Consider the following 27649-nt stretch of genomic DNA (forward strand, 5'->3'; position numbering starts at 1 on the left):
TAAAAATAGCAAAGAATGCAAACATGCATAACATTATAGTAAATAGTCCAAACAACAGGACATTAATTGACTAAGTGGGTGCAGTGTGTTTCTATGACCACCAATATAAAATGGAAATATTTTTAGATAAAGGTAATGGACTATTACAACTTAAAATGACTTTGTTGTCTGTTTCACCATGAAATACCTTATAATGAGATGATGTGTATATCTATAGTATGTTTACTTTTTTTAAGGGTATAAATTAACAATCTTTTAAACAACTTCTAAGAGGCAAGTTTGCAATTTCAGAATAACCAATCAACAAAAGAGATGAATATTTTACTATTTTTCTTCAGCATATACTAGGTGCAGACTCCAGATGTAGAAAATGTGTGTTCCACGGTCTCATGGAAGAAACCCACTACAGAGATTACACAAAGCTGATGGTTGAAAGAACAGACAGACCCTTTGCAAGGCTTTAAAAAAGGCAAAGAAAATGTTATAGTAAAAGAAAGAATCCACAAAAACATGAGGGATCTGAGATGCTTCGAGGCACAGCTCTCTAGAGTCCTTTGTTAGTCACGCAAAAAATCACCTCTAGATTATGAACCAACAGCATATGTGGGAGGAATTGTGGTTTCCGAAGACTTTGTTCTTACCCTGGCTAAGGATTAGTGCTAGATTTCCATACATTCCAGAGATATCCATGTAGCTGGCTTACTATCTCACACATATTGGCACCTTGACTTATATTAAAGAGCATCCATGGGAAGAATGAAGAAAGATTTCCTAATAGATGCAAAGAGCCAGTAGAAATTATCTTAGTGTGTCAGGTGAGGTGGCCATTATAATCAGAGGTAACAGCATACTCAGCATCCCAGAGACATACTAGAACTTGGCACATTTTAGAAAGTTTACGGGTTCACTGTGACTGGAGTGTGTGTAAGTAAAATAGACAAAGAATTAACACAATACTACTTCAGTTGCATTTCTGGGTGACAGACTTGAACTTAAGGTACTGGGTCAGAGATACCTCTTAGTTCTAGATGTTGAATTTTAGATTCTATAGAACATCTAGGTTGGAAATACCAAGAAATAATTAAAAAGCCCAAAATATAGAGCATAGTCTTTTTGTGATCACTCAATAAACACTAAACAATTAAAAGATGGATTTTAAGAGCTCTAATGATTCCTGTCAGAATCAGTTATAAATAGGAAAATGAACCAAAAAAGTGTTTTAAAATCTGTTTCATGCTGTGCACTTATGTTAGAACAAATTATTGTTTTCAAGTTTCACTATCCTCAAAGATAAAGACGTTCTCTCGATTAAGAAAGGCATCTAGTGTTCTATAGCACTGTAGGATGACTATAAATAACAATAATATATTATGTAGTTTCAAATAGCTAGAAGGAGGATATTGAATGTTCCCAACACAAAGAAATGAAAAGTGTTTGACATGATGGATTTGGGAATTACCCTGATCTGATCACTATATTCAAAGCATCACTGTGTACTCCATGAATATGTACAATTATTATTTGTAAATTAAAATAATATTTTTCTAAAGAAATAAAGTTACACAAGATCAGACGAAATCTGGCTTTATGTGAAGAAGGAGTTTGCAGTGGGAATTTCATTATGACTTCTTTATACCATGTGGAGTCAAATTAGACATTCTCTTCCTTTTGTTCCAGTTTCTCTTTTATCCAAGGATTTTAATCAGTCTGAAGTTAGAACTTATTGAAATTAAATTCATAAATGTATGTGCTGTGTGTATACATAGTATATATATATACACACACATATACAAATGCACATATATATGTATATATATACAAGAACCCTGTACTGTATCTTACAGACTGGGGAATAAATGGTAACGACTTTTAAATCTAGCTGTCTTCATGTTGACAAAGCATCTTTCACATAAGCAATTCTTTTGAAACCTGAGAAAAGAGAAACCTGGATTTTTTTTTCTGAATACTAAGCAAGTTCCTTTCAAATACTTAATAGCAAGGATCATCATTATTATATTGTGCATGTACCTCATCCTGCCTCATGGTAAAATGTCTAAAAGTCATCACAAACATCAAAAACTCATCTTTTGTAAACTACAGAAATTACATATGTCATTTAGAGTAGTGGCCCCTATACCTTTGCAAAGTGTCATGTCTCTGCCAAATATTACTACCTTACATTTCTTTATGCTTTTACATTCCAGTGAAGTGTTCAGAACTTATTACATTTTATAATAGGAATACAACTTCCAAGTGCATAAATTACTTGTATAAGGTCACACCATGTAAAAAGTAAAACCTGGTCTTCCATGCAGGTAATGTTCTTTTCAACTCTTAAATTATTTGAAATGTAATGTTTTCCTTTTTTAATCTGTCTTCTCTAGTTTCAGAAATATAAGAGTAGAGGAATATATAGTCTACCTATTTACATATGTTAAAACATATAAAGATAGAGGTAGTATTTTTATTATTATGATACAACTTTTATTTTGAGTTTTACATTAAATCAACCTTCTGCATTGAAGTATATATAAAAGAGAAAGCTATTTTTGGGAATGATTGGCTTTTAATCCACAGAATGCTGCTACCTGATACTCTATTACCACGTGCTTTTAAAAAAATATATTTAGTTCCTTTCTGCACTATCCTAATACAGATCATCATTTTGGCAACTAAGGCATATGTATCCTTGGCCAGATTAAGAGCTACTTCAATACTTTGTGTCATATGTCATAGAGCAGCATTCTCATTGAATATGCAGAATTAATCTTACTTGGATTTATTTAGGATGAATCAGTGTGTCTTATATTAGTGTGCTTGTTAAAAATACAGATTTTCTGTCCATTCATTTTGATCTGGTCTAGAATGAGCCAGAAAACCGGAATTTTGACAGAATGTATGTGAGAAACACTGGGAAATATAAGGTTACTTTCTTTCTATTGGAGGATGCAAATAGGAAAATAAAGTACACAGATAAAGCCTGTATTGATCAATAACGTCTACCTCGTCCCCTGCCAATCTTTACAGGAAGCTAATGATAAGCCACAAATTAAGTGGCTTTAGTTTCAATTTTCTCTGCTCCTGCACTCCAGCTGTGTCAGTGTTAATAAGCATCAAAATTGCCCAAAGGTGATGATTTAGGAGAGTAAAAATTGCAGATGTTAATAATCTTTTGTACTGGTGTTACCTAGATAAATACATCTTTTGGGAACAAGGGTCTTATAATAAAATTGACTGTGCTAAAATAAGTACCAGTTTTCCAGTGAAATAGAAATGCCTCTCTTAAGCTGTTCTTGGACATGTTTGCATAGTACAGACATCATCATCAAGATTTTTTGAATATCCATCTATGATTAACAAAACTTGGAGTCAAAATTATATAGTTTGTCCTAATAGTCCTCTGCCTTCCTCCACTGGCTCTTGATACTCCCTCAACAGGGCCCCTTTTACAAATTCTCTTCCCTTTATTCATATCTTCTAACCAGCCATGTTCTATCAAATTGGTTAAAGGTTAGAGATTGATCATTGGTCTGTGCTGACTTATCAACTCTATTAGTACTTTAGCAGTAAGCACAATCCTGCTAGCACTGTTAGCTGCTTAAAACTTGTCCAGCATGTATTCTGTCTTTACGTTCATGACAGTTCTATGAGATAGATACTGTAGTTATAATGACCCTATATATACTTTAACTATGTTGGTTACTATTAAGGCCCCCATTTTATGGATAATAAAATTGAAGTTTATAAAAGTTACAAACTTACATGCTTTGGCTCTGTGTCCTCACCCAAATCTCATGTGAAATTTTAATCCCCACATATCAAGGGCGGGACCTGGTGGGAGGTGATTGGATCATGAGAACAGTTTCCCCCATGCTGTTCTCATGATAGTGAGTCTCATGGATCTGATGACTTAAAATTGTCACACTTTCATGATAGTGAGTGACACTTAAAAGTGTCACACTTTCCTCTTTCTTGCTCGCTCTTTCTCCTGCCTCCATGTAAGACTTGCCTGGCCCCACCTTTTGCTTTCTGCAATGATTTTAAGTATCCTGAGTACTTCCCATCATGTGGAACTGTGAGTGGGTTAAACCTCTTTTCTTTATAAATTACTGTCTCAGATAGTTCTTCATAACAATGAAAAGAAATGGACTAATACACATTCTTTGCCAGAAGTTACAGTTTGTTATTAGCATAGTATTCAAGTACAGATGGCATGATTTTAAAGTATGAGCTTCTAATCACTATGGCATGCCACCAGATATGAGACCTCTAAGATCTTTGTTTTTATGTAAGTAGAAATGTCTCTTGTTAAAGATGTTTCTGCATCTTACAGTAGGTTGAAAAACTGTCAGGAAGAGTAAAGGGATTGATGACTCTTGGTCCTACTGAGATATAAGCCATATAGAACTACATGGCATTGGTTCTGTTCTGATAGAAAAAGGATGCCTCTGTTTCTCACCCCTTGATATGTTCCTGCTGTTCTGATGAGTAGTTTCTAGCAATTTATTCCTGGAAGTTGCCAAAACAGAAAAGAATAAGTATCCTGTTGTCACTGCCTTCTTCCAAAACATATCAGCCAGGCAGGCTGTCTTCCCTCCTCTCCCAGTCTGACTTTTCCAACCTTGAACACTTTCTGTGCTTTTACCTCTGTTGCACCAGGATTTTCAGAGCCATAGTTTTAATTTTTTTAATGCCTTAACTTATAAACCATTTTTTTCAAAATATGTTTGTTAATCATTTGTACTGACTTCATAAACATCACATAGTCATGCTCTATTAGAATTATAGTAAATAGGTAGCCCTGGCAGGGTAACAGGCAATTGTGGAGGAAGGATAATAGTAGAATGGATAGATGTTTATAAAACTGGGACGCTTCTAGTAAGAAGAGGGACAGAAAGGGAGAGAGCTGCATCTGATATCCATGGAAGGTGTATTTCCCATAGGCAGTAAGCTGTTATGATTTACTCTATGGCTGGTGAAGCAATTCTTAAGGAAAGATTATCTATACATTTTAGAACATTTATTGTCTAACTTATCAGGATTCATTCTTGAGCCTGGATTAAGTTTTAATAAAGATACTATTTCATGATTATTATTAATGCTATAAGAATATTCTAGAGTAAATTATTCATTTTCCCTCTAAAGTAATGTCTATAATTTATGTAGTAGTAGCCACTTCTGGATATTAATTATATTACTAAAGGTTAAAATTGTCTTCTTTCAATCTATAAACATATGAATTGATATTTCCTAAGACCTCCTATTTATGCTTTTCTTAAATGAGATATATTTGAAAACAGCTCCCACAATTTGTGGCACAGAGTAGGTGACTAATATATGTTAGAAATCATATCCTTTATATTTTCTACACTATAAAATTGTGCAATAATGTAACTTAATCTCTGGGTGTTTCAAGTACTTAAGGAGATTTCCTAGAAAGTGTCTTAGTCAGTTAGTGCTGCTATAACAGAAACCTGAGATTGGGTAAATTATAAAGAACAAAAATTTATTTCTCACAACTCTGGAGGCTAGGAGGTTGAAGATCAAGGGACTAGCAGGCTTAATGTCTGGTAAGGAACCCGTCTCTGCTTCCAAGATGGCATCTTGAACTCTGTGTTGTCCAGGAGGGACTAGTGCTGTGTCCTCACATGGCCCTCAGACGGACAATAAAAGGCCTAGCTAGTTCCTCAAGACTTTGTATAGGGTCGTAAATCCATGACCTAATCATTTCCTAAAGGTCTCACGTTTTAATATTGTTGCTCTGGAGATTACACTTCAACATGAATCTTTGAGGGGGTACAATATTTAAACCAAGCTTGTTCAACCTGTAGCCTATGGGCCACATGTGGCCCAACATAAATTCTTAAACTTTCTTAAAGCAACATGAGGTTTTTTGGCTTTTTTTTTTTTTTTTTTTTGGCTCATCTGCTAACATTAGTGCTAGTGTATTAGTCCATTTTCACACTGCTATAAAGAACTACCTGAGACTGGGTAATTTATAAAGAAAGAGGTTTAATTGACTCACAGTTCTGTATGGATGGGGAGACCTCAGGAAACTTATAATCACAGCAGAAAACAAAGGGGAAGCAAGCACCTTCTTCACAAGGTGGCAGGAGAGAGAGGGAGAGTGGGGGAAACTGCCAAACACTTTTAAACCATCAGATCTCGTGAGAACTCACTCACTATCATGAAAACAACATGGAGGAAACTGCCCCCGTGATTCAATCACCTCCCACCAGATCCCTCCCTCAACACATGGAGATTACAATACGATGAGATTTGTGTCAGGACACAGAACCAAACCATATCAGTTAGTGTATTTTATGTGTGGCCCAAGACAATTCTTCTTCCAATGTGGCCCAGGGAGGCCAAAAGATTGAACACCCCTGATTTAAACCATAGCAGTCTCCTTTTCTTGTAACCATAACTAGACATGGACATGACTTCCATGGACTTTGCATGTAATAACACACACCAAGTCTTATAAACGATGGAGACTACTATTACCTTGTTAATGCCATATGAATCCCTGAACTAGTAACGCTACCATCTTTTTTATCTTGATAATACTATATACTGAAAAACTTCAGTAACACATGTACATTGAAATTAATTATTAGAATACCTACCTGTATCCTAACTCTTTGGATTTAATTTTAGGTTAAGATATACTTAGTAAAAATAAAGCCTTGACAATTCCTTTTAAAGTGCTGATCTTAATCTGCCCGATACTTTTTTCCCCTGATAATAACCATTCCTTAATTCAGTACTACAGAGTATCTCAAAGGTAATGTTAACAATGATGCTTTGGAGAACTAAGGAGCAGAAATAATTCAGCTGTCACTACAGTAGAAGGAAATCTCATGACTTCTAACTTCCAACATTAATAACATAGAACTAGGAAAGCTCTAAAAAGAATGTATTGTCTGAAAAATAAAACTGACAAGATGTCATGATTCACATATTTTCGATTTGGAAAACATGACTGTAGAAATTCATTGGGACTTTTAAAAGCTTGGCAGTTTGCTGGAAATAGGAACTATACTAAGGAGAAACATTTTTACAGCAGGGCTTGAGTTGCCTATGTGGTGTATATACCCCTGCAATGCATTTCAAGCCTAATAATTATTTCATGGTTTTATAAATTAAATGTTGTTAAACAATTATAAAGAAAGTTATTTAGATAGGCAACTATGTAGAACAGAATGTAAAGGCAAAGGCAGTTATTTCTTTATCCCGTTTTGACAGAGAGTGATAGGTATTTCTCTAAAGTACTTAACAATAGCAGAATTGTGAAGCTGTTTTTCATATTCATAGCTATTGTAAAAGTAATACAAATATCCAATGGGCTATTTGAAATTTAGTGAACTATCAAACACTTTTGTCAGTGAAATCACATATTAATCCAATTGCAAATCAAAGCTCCATCATATACATGAAACAGCTTTATTTTTATTTCAGCTAATCAGTAGTGAATCATAAGGTAACTGATTTTTTTGTTTGTTATTTTACTTTATGCTGCTGTTGAATAAAGTCATAGCCTACTTTCTGAGTGATCTCTAGCAAATTTACAAGATTATATGGCTTTTGACTGCAAACCTGTTTCTACTCTTCCATTTTGCTTTTTTTTTTTGGCTTCATTTTGCTAATTTATTTTATCTTTCTGTATTTCATGAGTAGTTATAAGCTACCTTAAATAAATAAATTTTTGGAAGTAGTGGGAAAATTTTTTAATCAGTGAAATTATTTTTTTAAATATGTTTATTTGAAGAAAGAATCCCTGGGAATTCAAGATCAATCATCAGCAAAATACCCTTTGTCTTAAACCTGTCTTCTGAACCTTACTGCTGCTTCTTGCTCTGAATAAAAACCAATTCTCTCATAATGACACTAAATCGCCAGTAGCCTCTGAAGTAGTATCTGTTTTCTTTCCACAACTATCCTGTAGCACCTGGTATAACAGGTGAATTAAGTGTTCTCCCTTTCTCCTCCCTAAAATTTTCTAGCTCTGAATTTCATATTATCAAACTATGCCACCCTTCCTCTCTGTATTGAAATCATCTACAATCCTGAGTCATTCCTTCATTGTTTTAATTTTGTAACTCTTGGTTCATAGTTTACCCCCAAATAACTCCATACTATGAAGCATATTATAATATACAGTATAGAATGTACATATTATAATATACAACAGCATATTCTAATGTATGGTATTCTGTATAAATATAGAATCACACTCCCTTCTGAGGTACTGATTTCCTTGTCAAAAAATATTCTCAATCTAATAGACACAGCATTCCAAGTCCTTGGTCCATTGGGTGAAGATGTGCCATTCTGGGCTAGTAATAGAATTATCAGTGCACAATCCTATTCATATGGAAAATCACAACCAAGAAGTTAAATGATTTGCTGTAAACTCTTTCTGTCTGTTGAACTGGATATATGTAAATTAAAGGTATTGAAATAATTTATATGATATATTTCTTGAATGCTGTGCCTTGACCTTCATAAACTGTATCATTTAACAAGGCAAGTTTCAGACTTTAACCAATTTATAGTCATTGAACAAATGTGCCTCAGACTTACCTCTTTTTTACCTTATAGTTGACCAACTGCATGACCTTATTAATGACATCACCACACATCTACATAGTACAGTTATACTACTTAACAGATATATAATTATAGTATTGTATCAAAATTTACTTTATGAAATTTAGGAAAGAAGTTTCTAGAAGAATATATACAATATAATTAGCACCTAATAAAGTTTTAGTGTGATATTTCCTGCAAATTTTAATCTATAACATTTGATAAGTAGTGCCCTATTTATATACTTCTTTTGTCTTTTAATTTTAATTACAGTGTCATAAGCATACTTGCTAATGTAAGTATTCATTTTATGATCCCCGTTAAATTTAAGATTTTCACTAATTAAATTCCAGGAGTTATAATGGGACATTAAAATTATTGGGAGAACTACCAATGATAAATATATTTTTCCTGCTCATTTGCATTTATATGATTTCAAATCAGTAGATAAAAGCCAGAATCTAACTGATTATAGTTGTTTTCTATAATCTACCTGGATTATTTAGTATGGAACAATTTAATTTTAGGGATACTCTTTGGCTTTTATCTATAAAATACTTTTAGTTCTCCCACTTGATAAGTGAGATAAGTCTATTAAATACTAACTTACTAAATCCTTAGCACTGTGCCAAACTCCGTTGTCTCATTAACTCAAGAAATCCTCAGAAATATCACCACTGTTATTTTAAAGAATAATAGGCTTGGAATACAAAGGAGATATAACAAAACAATTAGAAACAGCAGAGCCCAGATTCAAATCTTAATCTCCATAATTCCACAGATTCCCCTTAAATTGTACATCACTACATAAACTTTGACCTTGTTATTCAGTACATAGTCAGTTCTTGAGGACAATAACAATTTACAAAAGTAAACACCTTAACATCAGTGTTTACATGGGGGTTTGTGTTTTACCCATGGCTTATATGATAAATTGGCAAATTTGCTATACTAATAACAAATTGAACATTCAATCAATGTGGGGAAGAACCAACCACAACCTGAACTTCTCCCAGGAAGTGTGTTTACAGCAGCAAGCCAAAAGGACTTTCGGTGGAGAGGCTAAGACTGTTGAGAGAAGAGAAGGTTACTTTTTCTCTCCCTGCATTTGCCCTAGGCTTTTGCCAGACCATCCACCCACTTTGCATTCTTTCCTGCAGGCTGCTGGCAGGATTTCTATAGGCATAGATTGACAATGGGGTTCTAGTAACTGAGGCCCCTCCAGCTCCAATGGGATGTAATCAAGGACTTTAAAAACGCCTTTCCCCAAACTACCTGCTTTACAAAATGCTATCTATCTTCACATAAAGAGTTAATCATGATTAAGTGGCAGTAACTCTGAGAGTCTCTAGGAAAATCCCATTCTAGAATTTATTGGGCTTTATAGAGTGACGCTTCCTGGGTTTGTGCAGATGTTTCCACTTGAATATTCACCAAACGAGTGTGTTTCTGGAGCAAAGAGAATACCATTTGTTTTCTATTTTTATTTTGCATGTGGCAAGCAGTATCCATAATTTCTACGGACAAATATAATTTTGAAATTTGTAGTAGGTTAGCCTTGAAAGGAGATGCAATAAGTGGCATGACTCTAATACTATTATAATGCTGTGTTCTTGCCCATACTTCACTTATTTGTGTATTTTAATAGCATGTATCACTTCGAATGAAAACAATCAAATTAATCTCAGAATTGAGTCAGTATATGTATTTTATATTTTGCATTATTATCAAGGAACTGAAATGCATGTCACAAAATGCTTGAACTGAAATTACATTAAGAGTAAGTGGTTTACTCTAATCTTCAGACATATTAATAAATGAAAGTACATAGTTCATTAATTACCATTCCTATGTAACAATTAGATGCACAGTTCATATTTCAGTTAATAAATGGACATACACAGAGTCAAGGCTCATTTCAAATACTAGTTCTGTAGTCTGAAAATACCAAGCTTAAATATTTGATATATTAAATATATCATGAAAAGTAGATAGTATGGTTCTTTTTGAGAAAAGTGATATGCTGCAATATAGTTCTGTATATGTTCTATTTATATAATTTGGGATTATAGTTACTAATCAGGCTATAAAATTTTTATAATGGTTCCAATAAAATCATAAAGGTCTATGATAATAGCAGGATTAGAAATTTAAAAGGGCAGCTGAAAAATACTCTTAGAAGTTGCCCAGGAATGTGCTACCACTGATTTTTTTAAAGGCCAAGGAAAATCAAATAGAATCGGCATATAGTAGGGTTCAAACAAAACCAATTAAACATTACAGTGAAGCATTAACATAACTTTACTAAATAGCACTAATTAGTGATAATTGACTTCAAGTGTTGAGAAAACTAAATCAAATTATCTTTAAACAAACAGGGATTTAAAAAGTAAACAAAATTACCAAACTGAATTTAGAAATGTATAATATGATTGGCCTAATTGTAACAAAAGCCTGATTTGCGATAGTGGAAGCAGAATATTTGCTCACTTTTACAAAAGGGGAAGAGAGAATTAGGCTGTTTATTAGCTGCTAAGATGAAACAGCTGATCACCTCATAGCTGTATCTGATTGCAGACTGATGAAAGTGAGATGGACCCAATTGATGACGCAAAGAGCGCTGCACTCCTTTCCCAACTCCACAGCTGTCAGGACCCCACCACATGTGAATGCTTGATGTTCCTGTCTTCCTGTCTGTCATTTAGTGAGCCAAAGTCACCAACTTCCCAGCAGATTCCTTTCAGCCTGCTGATAGAATTATACTGACTCTGTAAAGTAATTAGAAAAAAAATGGCCCTTGTGGAAAAGAATAAAAGCCACAAACTCTGTTATTCTAGCATTACTTTGGGATCTGGAACCAAATAATATACAGCTGGACACATCATTCGGCACCATTTGCTTTTGGAAGCAAATATTTATTGAGTGCCTGCTATGTGTCAACAGGCACTTTACCCACACAATTTTTTTCTCACAGCCCACTTATAAGTACAGGGGACATTTATCTACATTTTACAAACTGATAAGCTGCAGTTCAGTGGCACTAAGATAGACCTAGCAAGTGGCAGAGCCAGAATTCAAAGCTTAAGTTCATTGGACTGTCACTCTGAAACTTATTTGCATAGTTCCACCAAGCCACGTCCACAGGGATCTTTAACTTTTCTGTTCATCATTTCTTTTCAAGTATCTGGAACAGTGCCTGGTATACAGTAGGTGTTCAGTAAACAGCTGTGGAATAAAAGAAGCTCTACTCTAGTGCAGAGTCTGCTCTCCTTAATGCCTCTGTAGGAGGCCACTGACATTAAGCTTGTCTCAATTTGTTTCAGGTCAGAGTGGTTTTTGTTATTGTTGTTTGTTTATTTTCTTTACGCTTCCTTGCATTGCATCTTTAAACTTGGAAGGTAAAACAGGATCCAGCCTTCTTTGCTTTGACCTTCATAGCACACTAATGACAGTTCTGCATACAGCAATGCTTTGCAGAGGTAGTCAGGCCATATTAATCATTGACAGAAAGTCTGTTAAATGAAATCAATAAATCTGCATTTCAGGAGTATCGTTAGAGCACACTCATTTTTCACTCAAAAGAACTACGCACAACCTATCAAGATCTGAAGAGTAGATTTTTCTCCTTTTCTACAAAAAATGAGGACAAGAGTTTGAGTAACAGACTCCCTTAATATGATCACTCATTTTCTATGATATTCAAATATGAAAAAGAAGTTCTGCTTGTAGCACGGGAGCAGGTTTTCTCAAAAATGGCATAAGAGTTCAAAACAAACAATAATCACTTACAGCCAGAAAACTATGCTGTGGCAATTATTGCATATTTGAAAGCTTTTTGTTGCAGTTGATTTGTTTGTTCTCAAATAACGAGGCTTTGGGTAGAATGGATTGAAAGAACCTGTGAGAAAAATAAGGCACTCTGGTCATTGAAGATGCGCGTGTAGCCTACGGCAGCATTAGTAGGTCAGGGATTTGGGTCTATTTAGTTCACTGATGTATCCTCATGTCTGAAACAGGACCTGATACATAGAGTATGCACAATAACTATTTTTGAAATGGATTAGGACATAGAAATCATACTAATGATGATCATAGTAATGATAACGATAATCCAGCATCTCAGAGAAGTCCTGTGAATGGTAAGCCCTGAAAGATGAGGGGTGCTAGAGCATTTAAAGAATCTTCTCTCCAAAAGGGAGAATAAGAGATAAATTTAGCTCAAGAGAGCTCAGAGGGCACTTGAAATGTCAGGGGTTTCTGCAAATAAATATATTTAGTGTTCAGGCACATAAGTACATTTGGGAAGATTATTTTGTGCAAGTTTAAACATGAAGTAGAACAATGATTGGTATGTTGTATAGTCGAAAGCTTAAGTAAGTTCCATGAAAATTAAGAATGAAATATAGATGCTTATTATTACTGTTGCACAACATTGCTTTTTAACTAATTTTGTGATCAAGGAAAATTAAATAATTAGTAACCATATTGAAAAGGAAAAAGATATATTTCCTGTTATTGATAATTGGATTCCAGCGCACTTAAATTTAAAAAATAATACTACTAGGCTTAAGAGTATTTGGTAAGCTTACCACATACTGGGTAAACATTCCTTATATAGCAATATATTGTTATAAGTAGAATTGAAAAATAATCTAACTTACCAAAACTTATAAAGCAACTAAGAATATATTTAGCATGAAATATACTCAGCCTCACTAAGAAACAGAATAAACACTTACTTAAAAGACCCTCACAAAGAGACATATTATATGTGTAGGTATCTTTAAAATCTCACTTGTCTCATGTTATATATAAATCTGATTAAATTGCAATGAGAATTGAAAATAAATTAAATTAAATTACAGTGGGAATTCAGAAGAATAAATGTTTGAAAGTAACCAATACCAGTTTGAGGGAAAAAAAAAATAACTTGCGTATGTGTTGGTAAGTAGTGTAGCTGCCTCAAGAACCAAAACCCAAATCTTAGTGGCTTAAAATAGGGTCTTTATTCTTTCTTACTTTGCAGTTCATTGTGGGTGGGTTGGCTCTTTTTATTTGCTTGATGTGGTTGTTATTATTTCATTTTTATTTCTAAGCATAAATTCATTGAATATTCATTCTGTGCTAGTCGCTGGTTGTATTTTCTCATTTAATTCTCACAAGAACACCGAGTTTTTCGCTATTTTATGAATGAGGAAAGTGAGACTATGAAAGGTAGAGTAAAATAGTGGAATCAGTATTCGGAAACTCATTTTCTCTGATTGTAAAGTACATGGAATATTCTTTTGACTGCCTTCGTTTTTAAACCACTGTCACAATAGAAACTATATAACATAAATCTTAACTAGCTAAATGGATGTGGCATAGATAAGTAATATTATCCTCAGTTCGATCCTCAGTTTTCACATCTGTAAAATAATGAAAGTTACATGAGAATATTTCCACAGCCCAAAAATGTGTTTTATAATCATGTGATTCTCTAGTGAGAAATGGATTGTGAAGCTTGCCTGGCTCCAAATCCCATGCTTTTGGTTTTCTATTCAAGTTGATGCCTATTTATTTTTATAACACTTCTGTTGATAGCAATACAGATAAATGCCCTACTTACTTCACCTGTCTCGCTCTTCAGATGTGAAGGATGTTTGAGTATGGGAGGGACTCCACAGACAGGACAAAAACTTGCTGCTTCTTAGTCTGACCGTGTGGTACAAACTCGGTGGGGGAGCCTCCTGAGCAATGAACACAGTTTCTTGTTTATAGCAAGTAGACTTGTTTGGACTTAAACATGGAAACTGGGTTTTAAAACAAGAGACTATAAAAATAATATACCCTATATCCATGTAAAACAAGAACAAATATAATTTAATAAAGAATTGTTATAATAAAATGAGGAACAAATATTAAATAAAATATAAAATGTCGACTTTTTAATACTCAGTCCATATTTTAAACATTTTCTATCAAAACTTCCTTGTCCTTTAAAGGATGACCTTTTTAGAGTATTTAATTTCAAATTTAAAGTATAACCTTTTGTTGGTGGATCTATTTTAGTTTTTTTCAGGATTATGATTTTGATTAATAAGTTTAAATCCAATTGATTCTGACCCTGCTTTAGCAAATGACTGTTATGATGTGCTTTTTAAAAATGGCTTTTCCTATATTGCTTGGCAGTGGGACCATAGCAAGTCAGCCAAATAAAGGCTATAAAATTAAATTGGCTTACTCTTATATAGCTTATCTTCTGGGTACAGTTGAGTAGCTAACAGGCCTAAATACTTTTCCTTTTTTTTTTTTTTTTTTTTTTTTGCACATATGGAGTCAAATTGCTTCAAAGAAAATTAGTCCTATCATATTTGAGGCTCTGCAGCATTGGTTACAAAGATATATATGCATTTTTTAAAATAATGAGAATATTCCTTGTTATGCCACCAATATTTATTAATCTTGAAGCAAGATAAAACTTTTATATTATAAAAAGTAGGAATTATTCTCCCTTAATATTTTACAGTAATTCTGTAGCAAACATTATCTACATAAAATTGGCATATTTTGAATTTACTATACATAAAATGTGTATTCCAGATATTTTTGTTATAAATGATGTCCTTTGTGTGTTAAATACCTTCAAATTTCATAGCAGTTAGACTTAGTAACTCTCTAGCTATTTAATTGTTACTTTTTTGATATTTAAAAACAATCCTACATTATTCATAGAGTGATTCTGAAACATTTGAGGAAAGAAAGCAGATATTATAAATGAGTCCATATGATGTCCAACACTGCTCTCTACTGGCAAAGAAGCAAATTATAAAACAACTATTTAGCCTTTCAAGTGAAAAAATCTTCCATTTTGAATAATACTTGGTAATGTGGTTGGAATCCTCAAACTTGCACACATTGTTGTAAAATGCTAATGGTAGGCATAATAGAATACAGTGAAAGAATGGAAGAAATGAATATAGACATCACTTGTGGAAATTAGCTTAAAAGAGAAGTCTTTGTTTCATATTAACTGTCTGAAAAATAATTATAGGAATTTTGGAAAATATTAACCAAATGCAACATATCTTACTAGCATTTTAAGAGTCACCAAGGTAAATACTTTGTTTACAATAGCAAGTTTGATAACATTTCTGTAGATTTAATTTCAGCAGACTGCAGCCTGTAAAATGCCTGTTTTGAGTACATCTGCCTAAACAATAAGTATTCATATACATTGAGTGGAGAGATATATGGGGTGGAGTATTTATGTTGAATATAAAATTATGTCTATAGTATCAGAAATTTGTTCTGTATTTATCAAAATCTTTATAGATTTAAAAAAGACATTTACTAGTTTTTAAAATCTGACAAAATATATGCCATGTTTTTATAACTTTCATTATATAGACTAATAATACACAAAACATTTTTACATCAATTGACTACATCTTACTTTTTATAATATAATATTCTAAATTTCCCATCTGTGTTTTATATCTTTCTTATCTGTCCATTTTGCTTAGGAGTCATATTCAATGTTTTAATCTCAAAGTTCAATATATATAGATATAATCACTTATAGATATACCTGCGTATTTACACAATAATGCCAAATTATATAGTAATTGATGAGGGTTTTTTGTTAGGTTTGCCTAATATTGTCATTGGCCGATCACTTTTATTTTAATGTAAATTGAAAAGATAATATGCAATATTTTTAACAAAGTCACTTCTTGGCTATGAGGTAAAAGTTGATGCTTATTTTCATTGATACATTTTCCTGGAGTTTTCTCATTTTTTTAAGTGAGCATATATTAATATTAAAATTAAAGAGTTTATTCATAAATAAACAGAAAAACCTATTGCATTTTCCAGGCACAAGCGCACAACTGTGCAAGACACACACTTGTACTTATGTAAACTATGGCCTGATATTTCTTAAAACAAATTTACCAAAATAAATTTTGTCTATTTGGATCTACAGCAGGGCCTTGAATAACACTCTTTGATTCAATGTTTTATTCCATGTTATTGGTTATAAGGTTGATGAGAAAAAAAAAATCAGTTCCCAGCCAGGGCTACTGTCTGTGTGGGGTTTTCAGGTTCTCCCCATATCTGCGTGGGTTTTCTCTGAGTACTCCTGTTTCCTCCCATATCCCAAAATGCACAGGTTTGGTGAACTGATCTATCTAAATGGTACCCTTCTGAGTGTGGGTGTGTGTGAATGCGCCTTGCCACTGGGTGGCGTCCTGTCTAGGGCTGGTTCCAGCTTCGTCCCAGAGCTATCAGGCGAGGCTCCTGCCACCTGGGACCCTGATCTAAAATAATTGAGTAAATAATTATCTTACTTGTTTTTATTGATCTTTCTTAAATGTATGTATAACTCACATTTATTTTGGTGTTTAACATTAGAAGTATTTCGGTCTTTATTTAGAAGTTTGGTGATAGTTTTGTGACCAGAATATGGTGTAGGAACTTAACTGTTGTTTATATCAGTTAGCCTGTGGTAAAATTGGTTTTGTTATATGTCCTTCAGCTTAAAGTTGCAGTTTCAAAGAACCTATTGATGCTGTTAAGTGAGGATTTATTGTACAGAAAATAAATAAATAAATAAATAAATAAAACCCTGAGCATTTTAAGTAAGAAAAAAAAAAAAATGCAGGAACAATTATCACTTGCCAGACAGCACGTAACTTTTTTCTTTTGCTCTTTGCCAAAGTGAAAAATAACACTCTGAATCTAATTGTATGAAGCAAAATAGTCTGAAACATTATACTCTTTTTTCATCATTGCTAATTTTTTTTTTTTCTCACATGGAGGAATTAAGACATAAAGTTGCAAAACATAAAAATGAGTATTTTTACACAATTTTAAGTAATGTTGAATATATCAGTGTCCCATTTTTAAGAGATTGTCAGTGAAATATTCCTGTATTTCTCTTTTAGGTAAATAGTAATGAAAAATAAACCTTTTGGGATTACCTTTTTATATTTGGCAAAATTCCCTTTTGATCTATCTAACTTGTCCTGTGTATCAATAATTCATTCATTTTTATTTCTTAGTAGTATTCCATGGTATAGGTGTACCATTGTTTAAGCATTCACTCATTGCAGGACAATTAGATTGTTTCTGATTTTGAGCTATTACAAAGAGAGCTACAATGAACATCCGTACAGGACATTTACTTGAACATTAGTGTTAATTTCTCTGAAGTAAATACTCAAGAGTGCAGTTGCTGCATCATATGGTAAGTCCACGTTTAGTTTGAAATTAAACTACCAAGCCTTTTTTTTTTTTTCCAGATTGGCTGTACCATTTTACATTCCCACCATCAGTGACATCCTGTAATTTTATTTGCTGTATCTGGCAACCCTATTCAGGAGTATTAATGTCTCACTTGCATGATTCCCCTTCCATTTCCTTGAACACTCATCTTATTCCCCTTTGCAGCATTATTCTCTTCCATCTCCCTCTGAAATATGGCAGCTACCTGAGGACCCAGGATTCTGGCACTCTTTTCAATCTCTCAGCCTTCCATTGAGACCTTCGTGCCAGGATCTCCTTAATCCACATGATCTCTTCAGAATTCTTCTTCCTCAGGCTCCAGTGCTGTATACTCAATTGTTGAGTCTGGTATCTCTAGTGAACACATCAGAGTCATGTTAACCTCAATATGCTTGAGTGTATGTTTCATTTCTTCCTTACATCTCATTAATATGCCACCTTTTTAGAGAGAACTGACGACTGTTTCTTAAATATTACCCACACTCTGCCCAGTCCATCTGTGTGATCAAAATATAATATGTGTGTCTGTGATCTAGACATAAAATAGACATAGATACACACACACACACACACACACACACACACACTCATTAGGATAACCTCCATGAATACAGGGACCTGATCTCTACCCAGCACTTAGTAAATGCTAGACTGATATTAAATACTCAAAAATATTTTAAGGAATAAATGAGCATATGCAAAATTAACATGTCACCTTCTGGGGGCTTAATTTCATTTTTATTTTATCAAATAATCTATGTCCATTTAAAATAGCCAAATATTTCTCCAAAATTTATAATGAAAATACTAAAAAACAAAACCTTCTCTAGCTCTTCTCCTAAGCCTCACTGAAGCGACTGCATTTTGCTTTCCTGTCTTTTATTATTTTGTGCTATTCTGGATAAACTGTCGTACTGCTGTGCTTTTATTCACCATGTTTGTAGTGGCCATCAACACCCTCCTGACATATCTGCCCTGTTTCCTGGGCTCATTACTCTGTTTTATTTTAGTTCCTTCTTTTCTTACTGAGAACTGGGACATGGCAGGGCAGTTTTTTGAGCCTCTGCACATCTCAGTATGAATTTTTCTTTCCTCATAGCCTGGAAACTTGGTTCAAAATTATCATTTCCCTCAGAATTTGAAGTTACTTTCTTCCATTATTGCTGATATGAAGAAGATATCTGATGTCATTCATATTTCTGGGTTTTGTTTTGTTTTGTTTTTTGTTGTTTGTTTCTCTCTGGAATCTTTTCTGATTTTTTTAATCTCTAGTATTTTGATGGTAAGCCTATTTGTGCTTGTATATTTGTTTTCACTCCTTAATATAACATTAATTTGAAATTTTATACCTTTGGTTCTGAAAATTTATACCTTTGGTTCTGGGAAAGTGATTGATAGTGTTCTATCCTTTAGTTTTTCCTCTTCTCTCTTTCTAGGACTCTATTTGGTTTAATGTTGGCTCTCCTAAAACAGGTTCTCACCTTTAGGCATGCATCAGAATCACCTGTAGAAAATATTAAAACTGATGGCTGGGCCTCACTCCCAGTTTCTGACTGAGTATAATTTGTATTTATGATAATTTCCTAGTTATGGTAGTTGATGCTACAAGTCCTGGGACCAAATTTCGAAAAACAATTCTAGACCAATTCTTCAATTGTTCTAGTTTGTATCTCATTTTAAATATCTGGCTTTTGCACTTTCTGTTTCCCTTCCTTGGCCTACATTTCCCCAAATATCTACCTTTCTGATTGTTTTACATTTCACCTTATCTGTGACATCTCCTCTGAACATCCTGTTTAAAATGGTATGACACAGAAAACAGACACAGTCACACACTCTGACTTCCATCACTTCTAAAGTACCATATAATTCACTTATTCATATTAATATTGTTTGGCTCGCCCACTAGGATGTAAGTTCCATAAGGGTAGGGAAATTTGTTTTTTCAGTGCATTTAATAAAATATTAATTTTATTTTTTAATTAACAGATAACATTGTATGTTTTTATTTTGTATGTTTTGAAGTATAGCTAATTAATGAATGTATTACCTCTCTGCTATATTCTTAACTCCTAAAATACAACCTGAAACATTGTAAGCATTTAATAATTACTTCTTGTAATTTTTTCTAACTTTATCTTTTAATATTCTTATGATTTTTTAATTGCCTGAGTCATATTTTTAAATTTCTGTCAGTTCTCTTTTGTTCTTTATGTGCTACTTTTTCTAGCATTCTGGTTTTATTATGAATACAGTATATCTATATTGACTGTAGAGTATTAACCATCATTTTTTTTTCTTGCACTCCCTCTACTTTTCTAACCATTCCTTTTGTTGCTGTTTTTTTTCCCCCCAGTCTTTTCATGTGAGAGGCTTTTCTCGAATATGTTCACATACTTGCTGTGTTTTGATATTTAAGATTGACTCACTCAAAAGCCAACTGGCGGTTCTGTATACTTGAGAAGGGCTTGTCATCTGCCGACTGATCAAGTGACTCACCTATTTCACATGGAATCGTTAACTGTCAGCATAGGTTGTCTTGGTTTCCTTGGTCTGTTTTCCTCAGGGAAAAATTCTTCTGCTTGGAGGCTTATAAGATTAGCAGCTAGTATCCTGGGAGGCAGGCTGAGAAAAGAGTCTAGAGGATCTTTCAATTCTGCATGTGGACTTCTGCTTAGTATCTTTGTCAGTTAGGTGACTCACTTCTGCTCCCAGCCATGCCTAGCATTTTGCTAATTCTTCAGCTAGTTAACAACTCTTCTGTTGGAATGGGGTGAATTAATTCCCTGGTCACGGTCACCCTCCAGAAACCAGGAAGAGTGGAAAAGATAAAAATCAAAGTTCATATACTTTGTACAAGACTTTTGATGGCACTTAGGACAGTTATTTATGGGTTTATATACTAGACTGTATGTCCCTGGAATGTAAGCATTTAAGCCTTTAACCAGTGTCTTAGACCAGTTTCTCCCAGAAATAAACCCCAAGGCAAAAGATTTAAGTGCATTGATTTATTAAGAGGGTGCTCCCAGGAGAAATCAGTAAATGAATAGAAAAAGCAGAGCCGGCAAGAAGAAGAAATGAAGGAAGAGTAGACATCAGCTGGAGCCACAGCATTAGCCTAATTCCATGGTAATCTCTGCATCATAACATTATACCTTAGCATTTATCTCACCTCCAAACAAAGAAGCTGGGCTTTTGTACCTCCACAAAACTTGTGGAGGTACAAAACTTGACTTGGCTTACTTTCCTTAGCCAAGTCAGTCGTTGGCTAAGGAATGTGATGATGGGGTGGTGTGGGTATGGGGGGGATTAAAAAAAAACAACAACTCCCATATGCTTCTAGCTCTCAATACCGGCAAGGTGCCTTTGACTTCGTTGCCCAAAAGGAATACTCTGGAGGTCTTGAGTGTGAGTCATTACCAGCAAAGCATGTGGAAACTGGAAGATGGGTCTCTGAGTTGATAAAGTGGATCCCAGGAGAACTGAACAGGCACCAGTTGTGTCCACTAAACCCTAATATCTTCCCCTAACAATTACCAGATAAGGGAATGGCAATCCCTCATGAACACCTTGCAGTTTAAAGAGGTTTTCTTTTTTTCATCTCTTATTGCAATTGGTCTTTAGAATGATTTTATAAGGAGAGAAGAACAGCATTATTATCTCTGTCTTTCAAAAGAGTCAGACAAGGCAGAAATTCGGGGACTTTTCTAACATCTTCAGATTCTAAATCTAGAGCTTGTTCTAACATGCTACCTCATATCTAAGAGTTTTATAAATCTTTTAGATAGGCGTAAGAAATGCATATAAATATGAATTATTTAATCTATGTATCATGATTTTTATAATTAAAAAAATACAGGAAATATAAGGAATAAACTTTTTTTTTCAGTTTTAGCATGATTGTCATATAGGTTTTCTAACATTACATAAGAAAAAGTTGGGTTAAGTAGAGTGCTCCATATTAAGATATATTTTAATACGTACCATCACTCAAGGCTTCTCCCAGTGTCGCATTACTCAAAGGATTTCATTAAAGCTAGTGTGAAAGAAACATGTTAAAATGTTCCTGGAGCACAGCTAGAGGTTGATTCATTTTGAATATACTTGGAGTTCTTCCATACTTTTCCCCTATGGCCTTATTTGCATATAATACTTTTGACTCATGCCATTCCTGCTGAAGTATGAATATTCCTTCAGAAATATTGCCAGTAAAACTTACAGTCTATTACTGACACACCAGACCTTTCCTTCTTCTAGTTCAATAATTACTTCCCCATACAGGATCCACCTTTGCTCCTCTGCTCCTGCTACTACTAGACCATCCCCTAATCACAGTGACATGATAAATTCAGAGAAGTTGAGAACAGTTTACCCCAGGGATGTATTCAGAACTAAATAGTTTCTATTATGTTAAATCCTCCTCAGCTACTTGAACTCTTCTTCCTTTCTGGATGATCTGAAATGGTGCTTTTCAAACCTGGTGGCACATTAATATCACTTAGGGAGCTTTAAAATATATAGATGGCCTGATTCTGACCCAGGCTAGTCAAATCAGACTTGCAGGCATTGGTAATAAGATTATAGCTTCCAATATGATTATTTCTCTCTCTCTCTCTCTCTCTTTTTTTTTTTAATTGAGACAGGGCCTCACTGTGTTGCTTAGGCTGGCCTCAAACTCCTGCACCCAGGCAGATCTCTTGCCTCAAACTCTTGAGTAGCTGAAACTACAGATTGCTTATTAAAGCACCATATCCTAACCACTGCACCTGGCTAAAGCGCCCCCTATGATTCTGTCATTCAATCAAGTTTGAAAACACTCATCCAAAACTGGAGAAATGTGACAGCTCCATTGGTGTCAGGAATAGATTTGGCTGTCTCCCGATCTTGGTAGCAGGATTTCGTTTCTTTTTCAGCTTAAAATTTCTCATTCACTTGGTCTTTTATGTATGCCTGGTCAACCAACAATTTCAGGTCACAGTGGGGCAAACTGAAAGCCTGTTGATATCTTATCTAGGGCCTGTTAACAATTTGATATAGTTGAAGCATATTAGAAAAAGGAACTGTTGGCCGGGCGTGGTGGCCCACACCTGTAATCCCAGCACTTTGGGAGGCTGAGGCGGGCGGATCATGAGGTCAGGAGATCAAGACCATCCTGGCCAACATGGTGAAACTCTGTCTTTACTAAAAATACAAAAATTACATGGGCGTGGTGGCACGTTCCTGTAATCCCAGCTACTCTAGAGGCTAAGGAAGGAGAATTGCTTGAACCAAGGGGTCGAAAGCTGCAGTGAGCCGAGGTTGCAGCACTGCACTCCAGCCTGGCAACAGAGCGAGACTCCATCTAAAAAAGAAAAAGAAGAAAAGGAACTGTTGTACCTTACAGAATCTGAAAAGTGAAACTCCTCTTTGCCTCAGTGCAACTGAGCTTTACTCTCTATCCTCCATTAGTTCTTCAGAAAGGGAACACCAGTTATTGCCTGTATTTTCAACTCACGTTTGTACCTACCTTCCACTATCCGCATGGCCTGTTAACTGTTTCTAACTCTGTTCTTTAGACTTTGGTACAAGGAATCACTTGCAGTGCTTCTAGAAATATAATTCACTTGCCCTACCTCTAAAGATTATGATTTATTTGACCAAGGAACATATATTTTTACATTTTAACCAACTCTCTAGGTAATTCTCATGCCAGTTGTGCAGCGAGCCCATTTTGAAAATCAAAACTCTAATTTCTTTAGTGGTTATTTTTTTTCAAGAATGAAGGAAGGAATAAGAGATAAAATGACGTTACTATATTTTCCCTTCTATTCTGTAAGTTAATACATGAAAAAGATTCCACTTATGGAATCTTTAATGTAGAGTTTACAAACACATATTCTCCTATGTCTATACATAGGAGAAGTGATTAATTTGTGAATCTCTTTGGTCTTATAATTGGTGGTATGTCACAAGAACAAAGAAAAAGTCTTTGGAAAATTACATATACTTCATGAATTTAATGTTTGTTTTCCCTGTATATAGACATTTTTCTAGAATAAAACCTCTATATTTCAATTCTAATTGATATTGAACATTTAGTGATGCTAGACTTCTGTTTAGGAGGTATTATATCTCTCCAAGGTAGAGATTTTATTACAGTGTGATAATTATTATGAAACTTTTTTCTTTTTATGGATCGGTCAGGTTTTAACTAAACACACTTACTGTATTATTCTGTTCTCATACTGCTAATAAAGACATACCCGAGACTGGGAAATTTATAGAGGAAAGAGGTTTAATTGACTCACAGTTCCACAGGGCTGGGGAGACCTCAGCAAACTTACAATCACAGAAGAAGACGAACGAAGAGCAAAATCATGTCTTACATGGCAGCAGGCAAGAGAGCTTGTGTAAGGCAATACCTCTTTATAAAACCGTCAGGTCTCATGGGACTTACTATCATGAGACCAGCACGGGAAAGACCCACCCTTGGGACTCAATTACCTCCCACCAATTTCCTCTCATAACACATGGGAATTACAGGAGCTACAATTCAAGTTGAGATTTGGGCGAGGACACAGCCAAACCATATCACTTACTGACTACTTGCAGGTTTATTTAAAACAGTAAAATTGTAGGTCATGTATGTTTTATTTCTTTAGTCTAACTATAGCTTTACTTAGTTGTATATATTGGCTATTAAAAGAAGCTTGTATTTTAAATTCTACATGTTAGATGAGTCTCATAAGTGGAAAACAAAGAAAAATGTTTACTTGAAATTATAAACTTTGAAATTTACTATTGATGTTAAATATAGTAACAAAATACAATTACATACTTTGAATGAAAAATAATTTTTAATTACTAATAAGTTTACTAAATTTTAACGGTTGAGATCAACGTTATTCCCTTGGGCCTAATAAAATAACTTCAGTTTTCTTTCCAGTAAAAATCTGCAAGTAAAATATTTAGAAAACAAGTATGTTTTTAAAAATAAACTTTGATTAACAGTAAGTATAAATGATAAAGTTTATTTATATTTTGATATAATATAAAATAATATTTGTATTTAATTAAAACGTGAGTTTACATTACTATTAAACCATTCTATTATGCAATCTTATAGTTCAACATGATGCAATGATATATGATGTAGGAAAGCCTGTGTCTCACAAATGACCATTTTCAGTTTCTTGGCAGTACAGAAGTGGAACAGCCAAAAGGAACAGAAGTTGTGAGAGATGCTGTAAGGAAATTAAAGGTAGGGAAAACCCTTCAAATAATTTACAAGTACGTTGATTCTGTCACGTTTTCAGCAGATTGAAGGAGATCAAAGCATGATTGTTGCAGGTATAGCTTCACCCTATTAAAAATGAACTATTGAAGAAATGTAATCATATCAAGGAAACATTTTTAATAGTAAACATATACACAAAATTGTTTTTAAAATATGGCATACTGTTCATATTTTTCTAAAAATAATATTTTATGGCAGTGTGTCTTGAATGTTTGTTTTATAGCTTGCCTTTACTTTGCTTGGATAATGTGAACTTATGTCCCAAATGAAAAGCTAGTAATAGCAAAACAACTGTATTTAAAGGCTAAGATATAATATCCACCAGTTAAAAATGTGGAGTTAGAGTTGATTTCAACCAGAATTTTGCAGTGACACTGTTAAATATGTCCTAATCTACAAGTCCAACAGGATCTGAGCAATGTCCATAAATAGCCATGGGGAAACTGGTGAAACTAAGAGAGGAGAGAAAGACATTTAATAAGCAACCCCACATATCCTAGTCAACAAGTTTCCTGAGAAAATCTTATATAAGATGCCACACACCATGTTTCTCTAATTGTTCCACATCTCGAAGAACATTGTTTCACTGAGATTTTAAAATTAAAAAAACTCCTCAACAGAATTCTCAGCTTTATCATATAAGAAAATATATATAGTGCTACTTTTTTTTACACAATTAATGTTATTCTCCATAGTCGCTCTCACATTTTTGGAGAAATAACCCTTCTCTAACTTTATTTGGTTTAGGGACCATCCAGTTATTCTAAAGGAGGGTTAGACCTCTGAGTGTGCCAGGCAAACTCAGAGACATTAAATGGTATTACTTTGCTTTGAGAATGTCATATCTGGTGGAATCCACTCTGTGTTTAAAATGAGAAATAATTGAATTGGCATGGCTTCTATTCTGGGTAAAGAAATAAAGGTCAATAATATTTTATCCATTTTATTTTATATGAAAATATTTTACTAATCCTTTTAAGTAAATATACTGAAAACTCCCAAGATAATATCGCTCCCAATTGGGAAAAAAGTGGATTAGTCAACTATTTATTTCCACCGTTCATTAGGTAATAATTTAGATTTGCCTTTTATTGGCCAATAGTTTTAATCAATCCAAAAGAAGATTTAAAAGGGCTCACAGTTTATGGACAACATTAGAATAGGATTCTATTTAAATGCTTTCAAAAAGTTGCAAATTCTGGGCATGAATCCAACTTCAATCAGAATATTTTATGAAAGAACAATGCTATTTACACGTAGTATTTCTTTATGCCTTGTAGGTCGTTCAGTCAACCCAAATCGAAAACCAAAAAAAATCAATTGAATAATGAATAGATCAAATGTAAAGACATATTTGAAATTAAATGCTTTCTAAACAATGGCTAGTTTACATATATTTTTGAAGGATTGTATATGTATTTCTGTGGAGTTGCATGTTTAGAAATGTACTCTGTTAATAAAAGAATGTAACCTACAATAAGGTAAAAAAAATTATGTAGTATAGTTTAAAAATGCACACTAGTTTATAGAAGCTGTTGTTTCTCAAATATCTTCCAAAATAAGTTTGTATTTAATAAGCAATTTTACTGTGCTGATTGCAAACATTTTGTATATCAGGAAAGTATATCTAAGGGTAATGATTCATACACGAATGATAATGAATAAAACAATACTTTTTATTTATTTATTTATTTTTTGCTTTTTTGTGTGTGTCAAGGGTCAGAAGCTACAATTCAAAGTATACTAAGAATATTTTTTAAATGTCAAACCCGGCTCTACTGGTTCGAAATGGCCAGTAGGTGGTGGTGTGGCTCTACTAAAAAAAAGAAAAAAAGAAACTTGCTCTTTTATCATACGTACACATCTCCATTTTAATTTCCTATTTATTTTTCTGTAACATATGAATTCTGACTGCTTTAAAAAAATTTATATAATTCAGTATGTGATTTTATAATTTATTTTATTTTATATTACTTACTTTACTTTATACTATTTATTTTATATTACCATGTAAGGTAACATTTTATTTATATTTACTCCTTTTTCAGCAATATTAATGTAATGGCTTCTGACATTAAACAATAATTTAAAATTTAAGAATAAAATCTGATGGAGAAATTAAAGAATTATCAATATGAATTTTTCGTGTTTCTGTGTTTAATGATGCCTGCTTAGTTTTCAAAAAATTTTAAAACTTTGACTTTTTTACACTGTCATTTTTTAGAGAATTTATAGTTTATAAATTTTTCTTTTATAAATATAATTGTTTTTGTAAGTATTAACCTTTTAAAGTTCAGATACCATATCAAAATATGTTCTTTATTTCCTAATCATGTTCAACAGTTTCTATTTCTTGATCATGTTTTAGCCGGGCTTGGTGGCACATGCCTGTAATCCTGGCTACTTGGGAGGCTGAGGCAGGAGAATCACTCGAACCCGGCAGGCGGAGGTTGCAGTGAGCTGCGATCGCGCCATTGCACTCCAGCCTGGGCAACAAGAGGGAAACTTCGTCTC

General features: G+C 33.8%; 1 protein-coding gene across 5 annotated transcripts in view; it reads left to right on the plus strand.

Moving 5' to 3' along the window:
* Window positions 1-27649, plus strand: part of GULP1 (GULP, engulfment adaptor PTB domain containing 1) — a 307929-nt gene that overhangs the window by 208411 nt on the left and 71869 nt on the right. For 4 of the 5 annotated variants that reach the window (XM_025404712.1, XM_025404710.1, XM_025404713.1 and 1 more), the window contains one exon: window positions 25028-25099. The exons of the other annotated variant lie outside the window; for it this stretch is intronic. In XM_025404712.1, coding sequence (XP_025260497.1) covers window positions 25028-25099 — 72 coding nt within the window. The remainder of the gene's footprint in view (window positions 1-25027; window positions 25100-27649) is intronic. 5 annotated transcript variants of the gene reach the window in all.

Source organism: Theropithecus gelada, chromosome 12, assembly GCF_003255815.1.
Source record: "Theropithecus gelada isolate Dixy chromosome 12, Tgel_1.0, whole genome shotgun sequence".
NCBI lineage: Eukaryota > Metazoa > Chordata > Mammalia > Primates > Cercopithecidae > Theropithecus > Theropithecus gelada.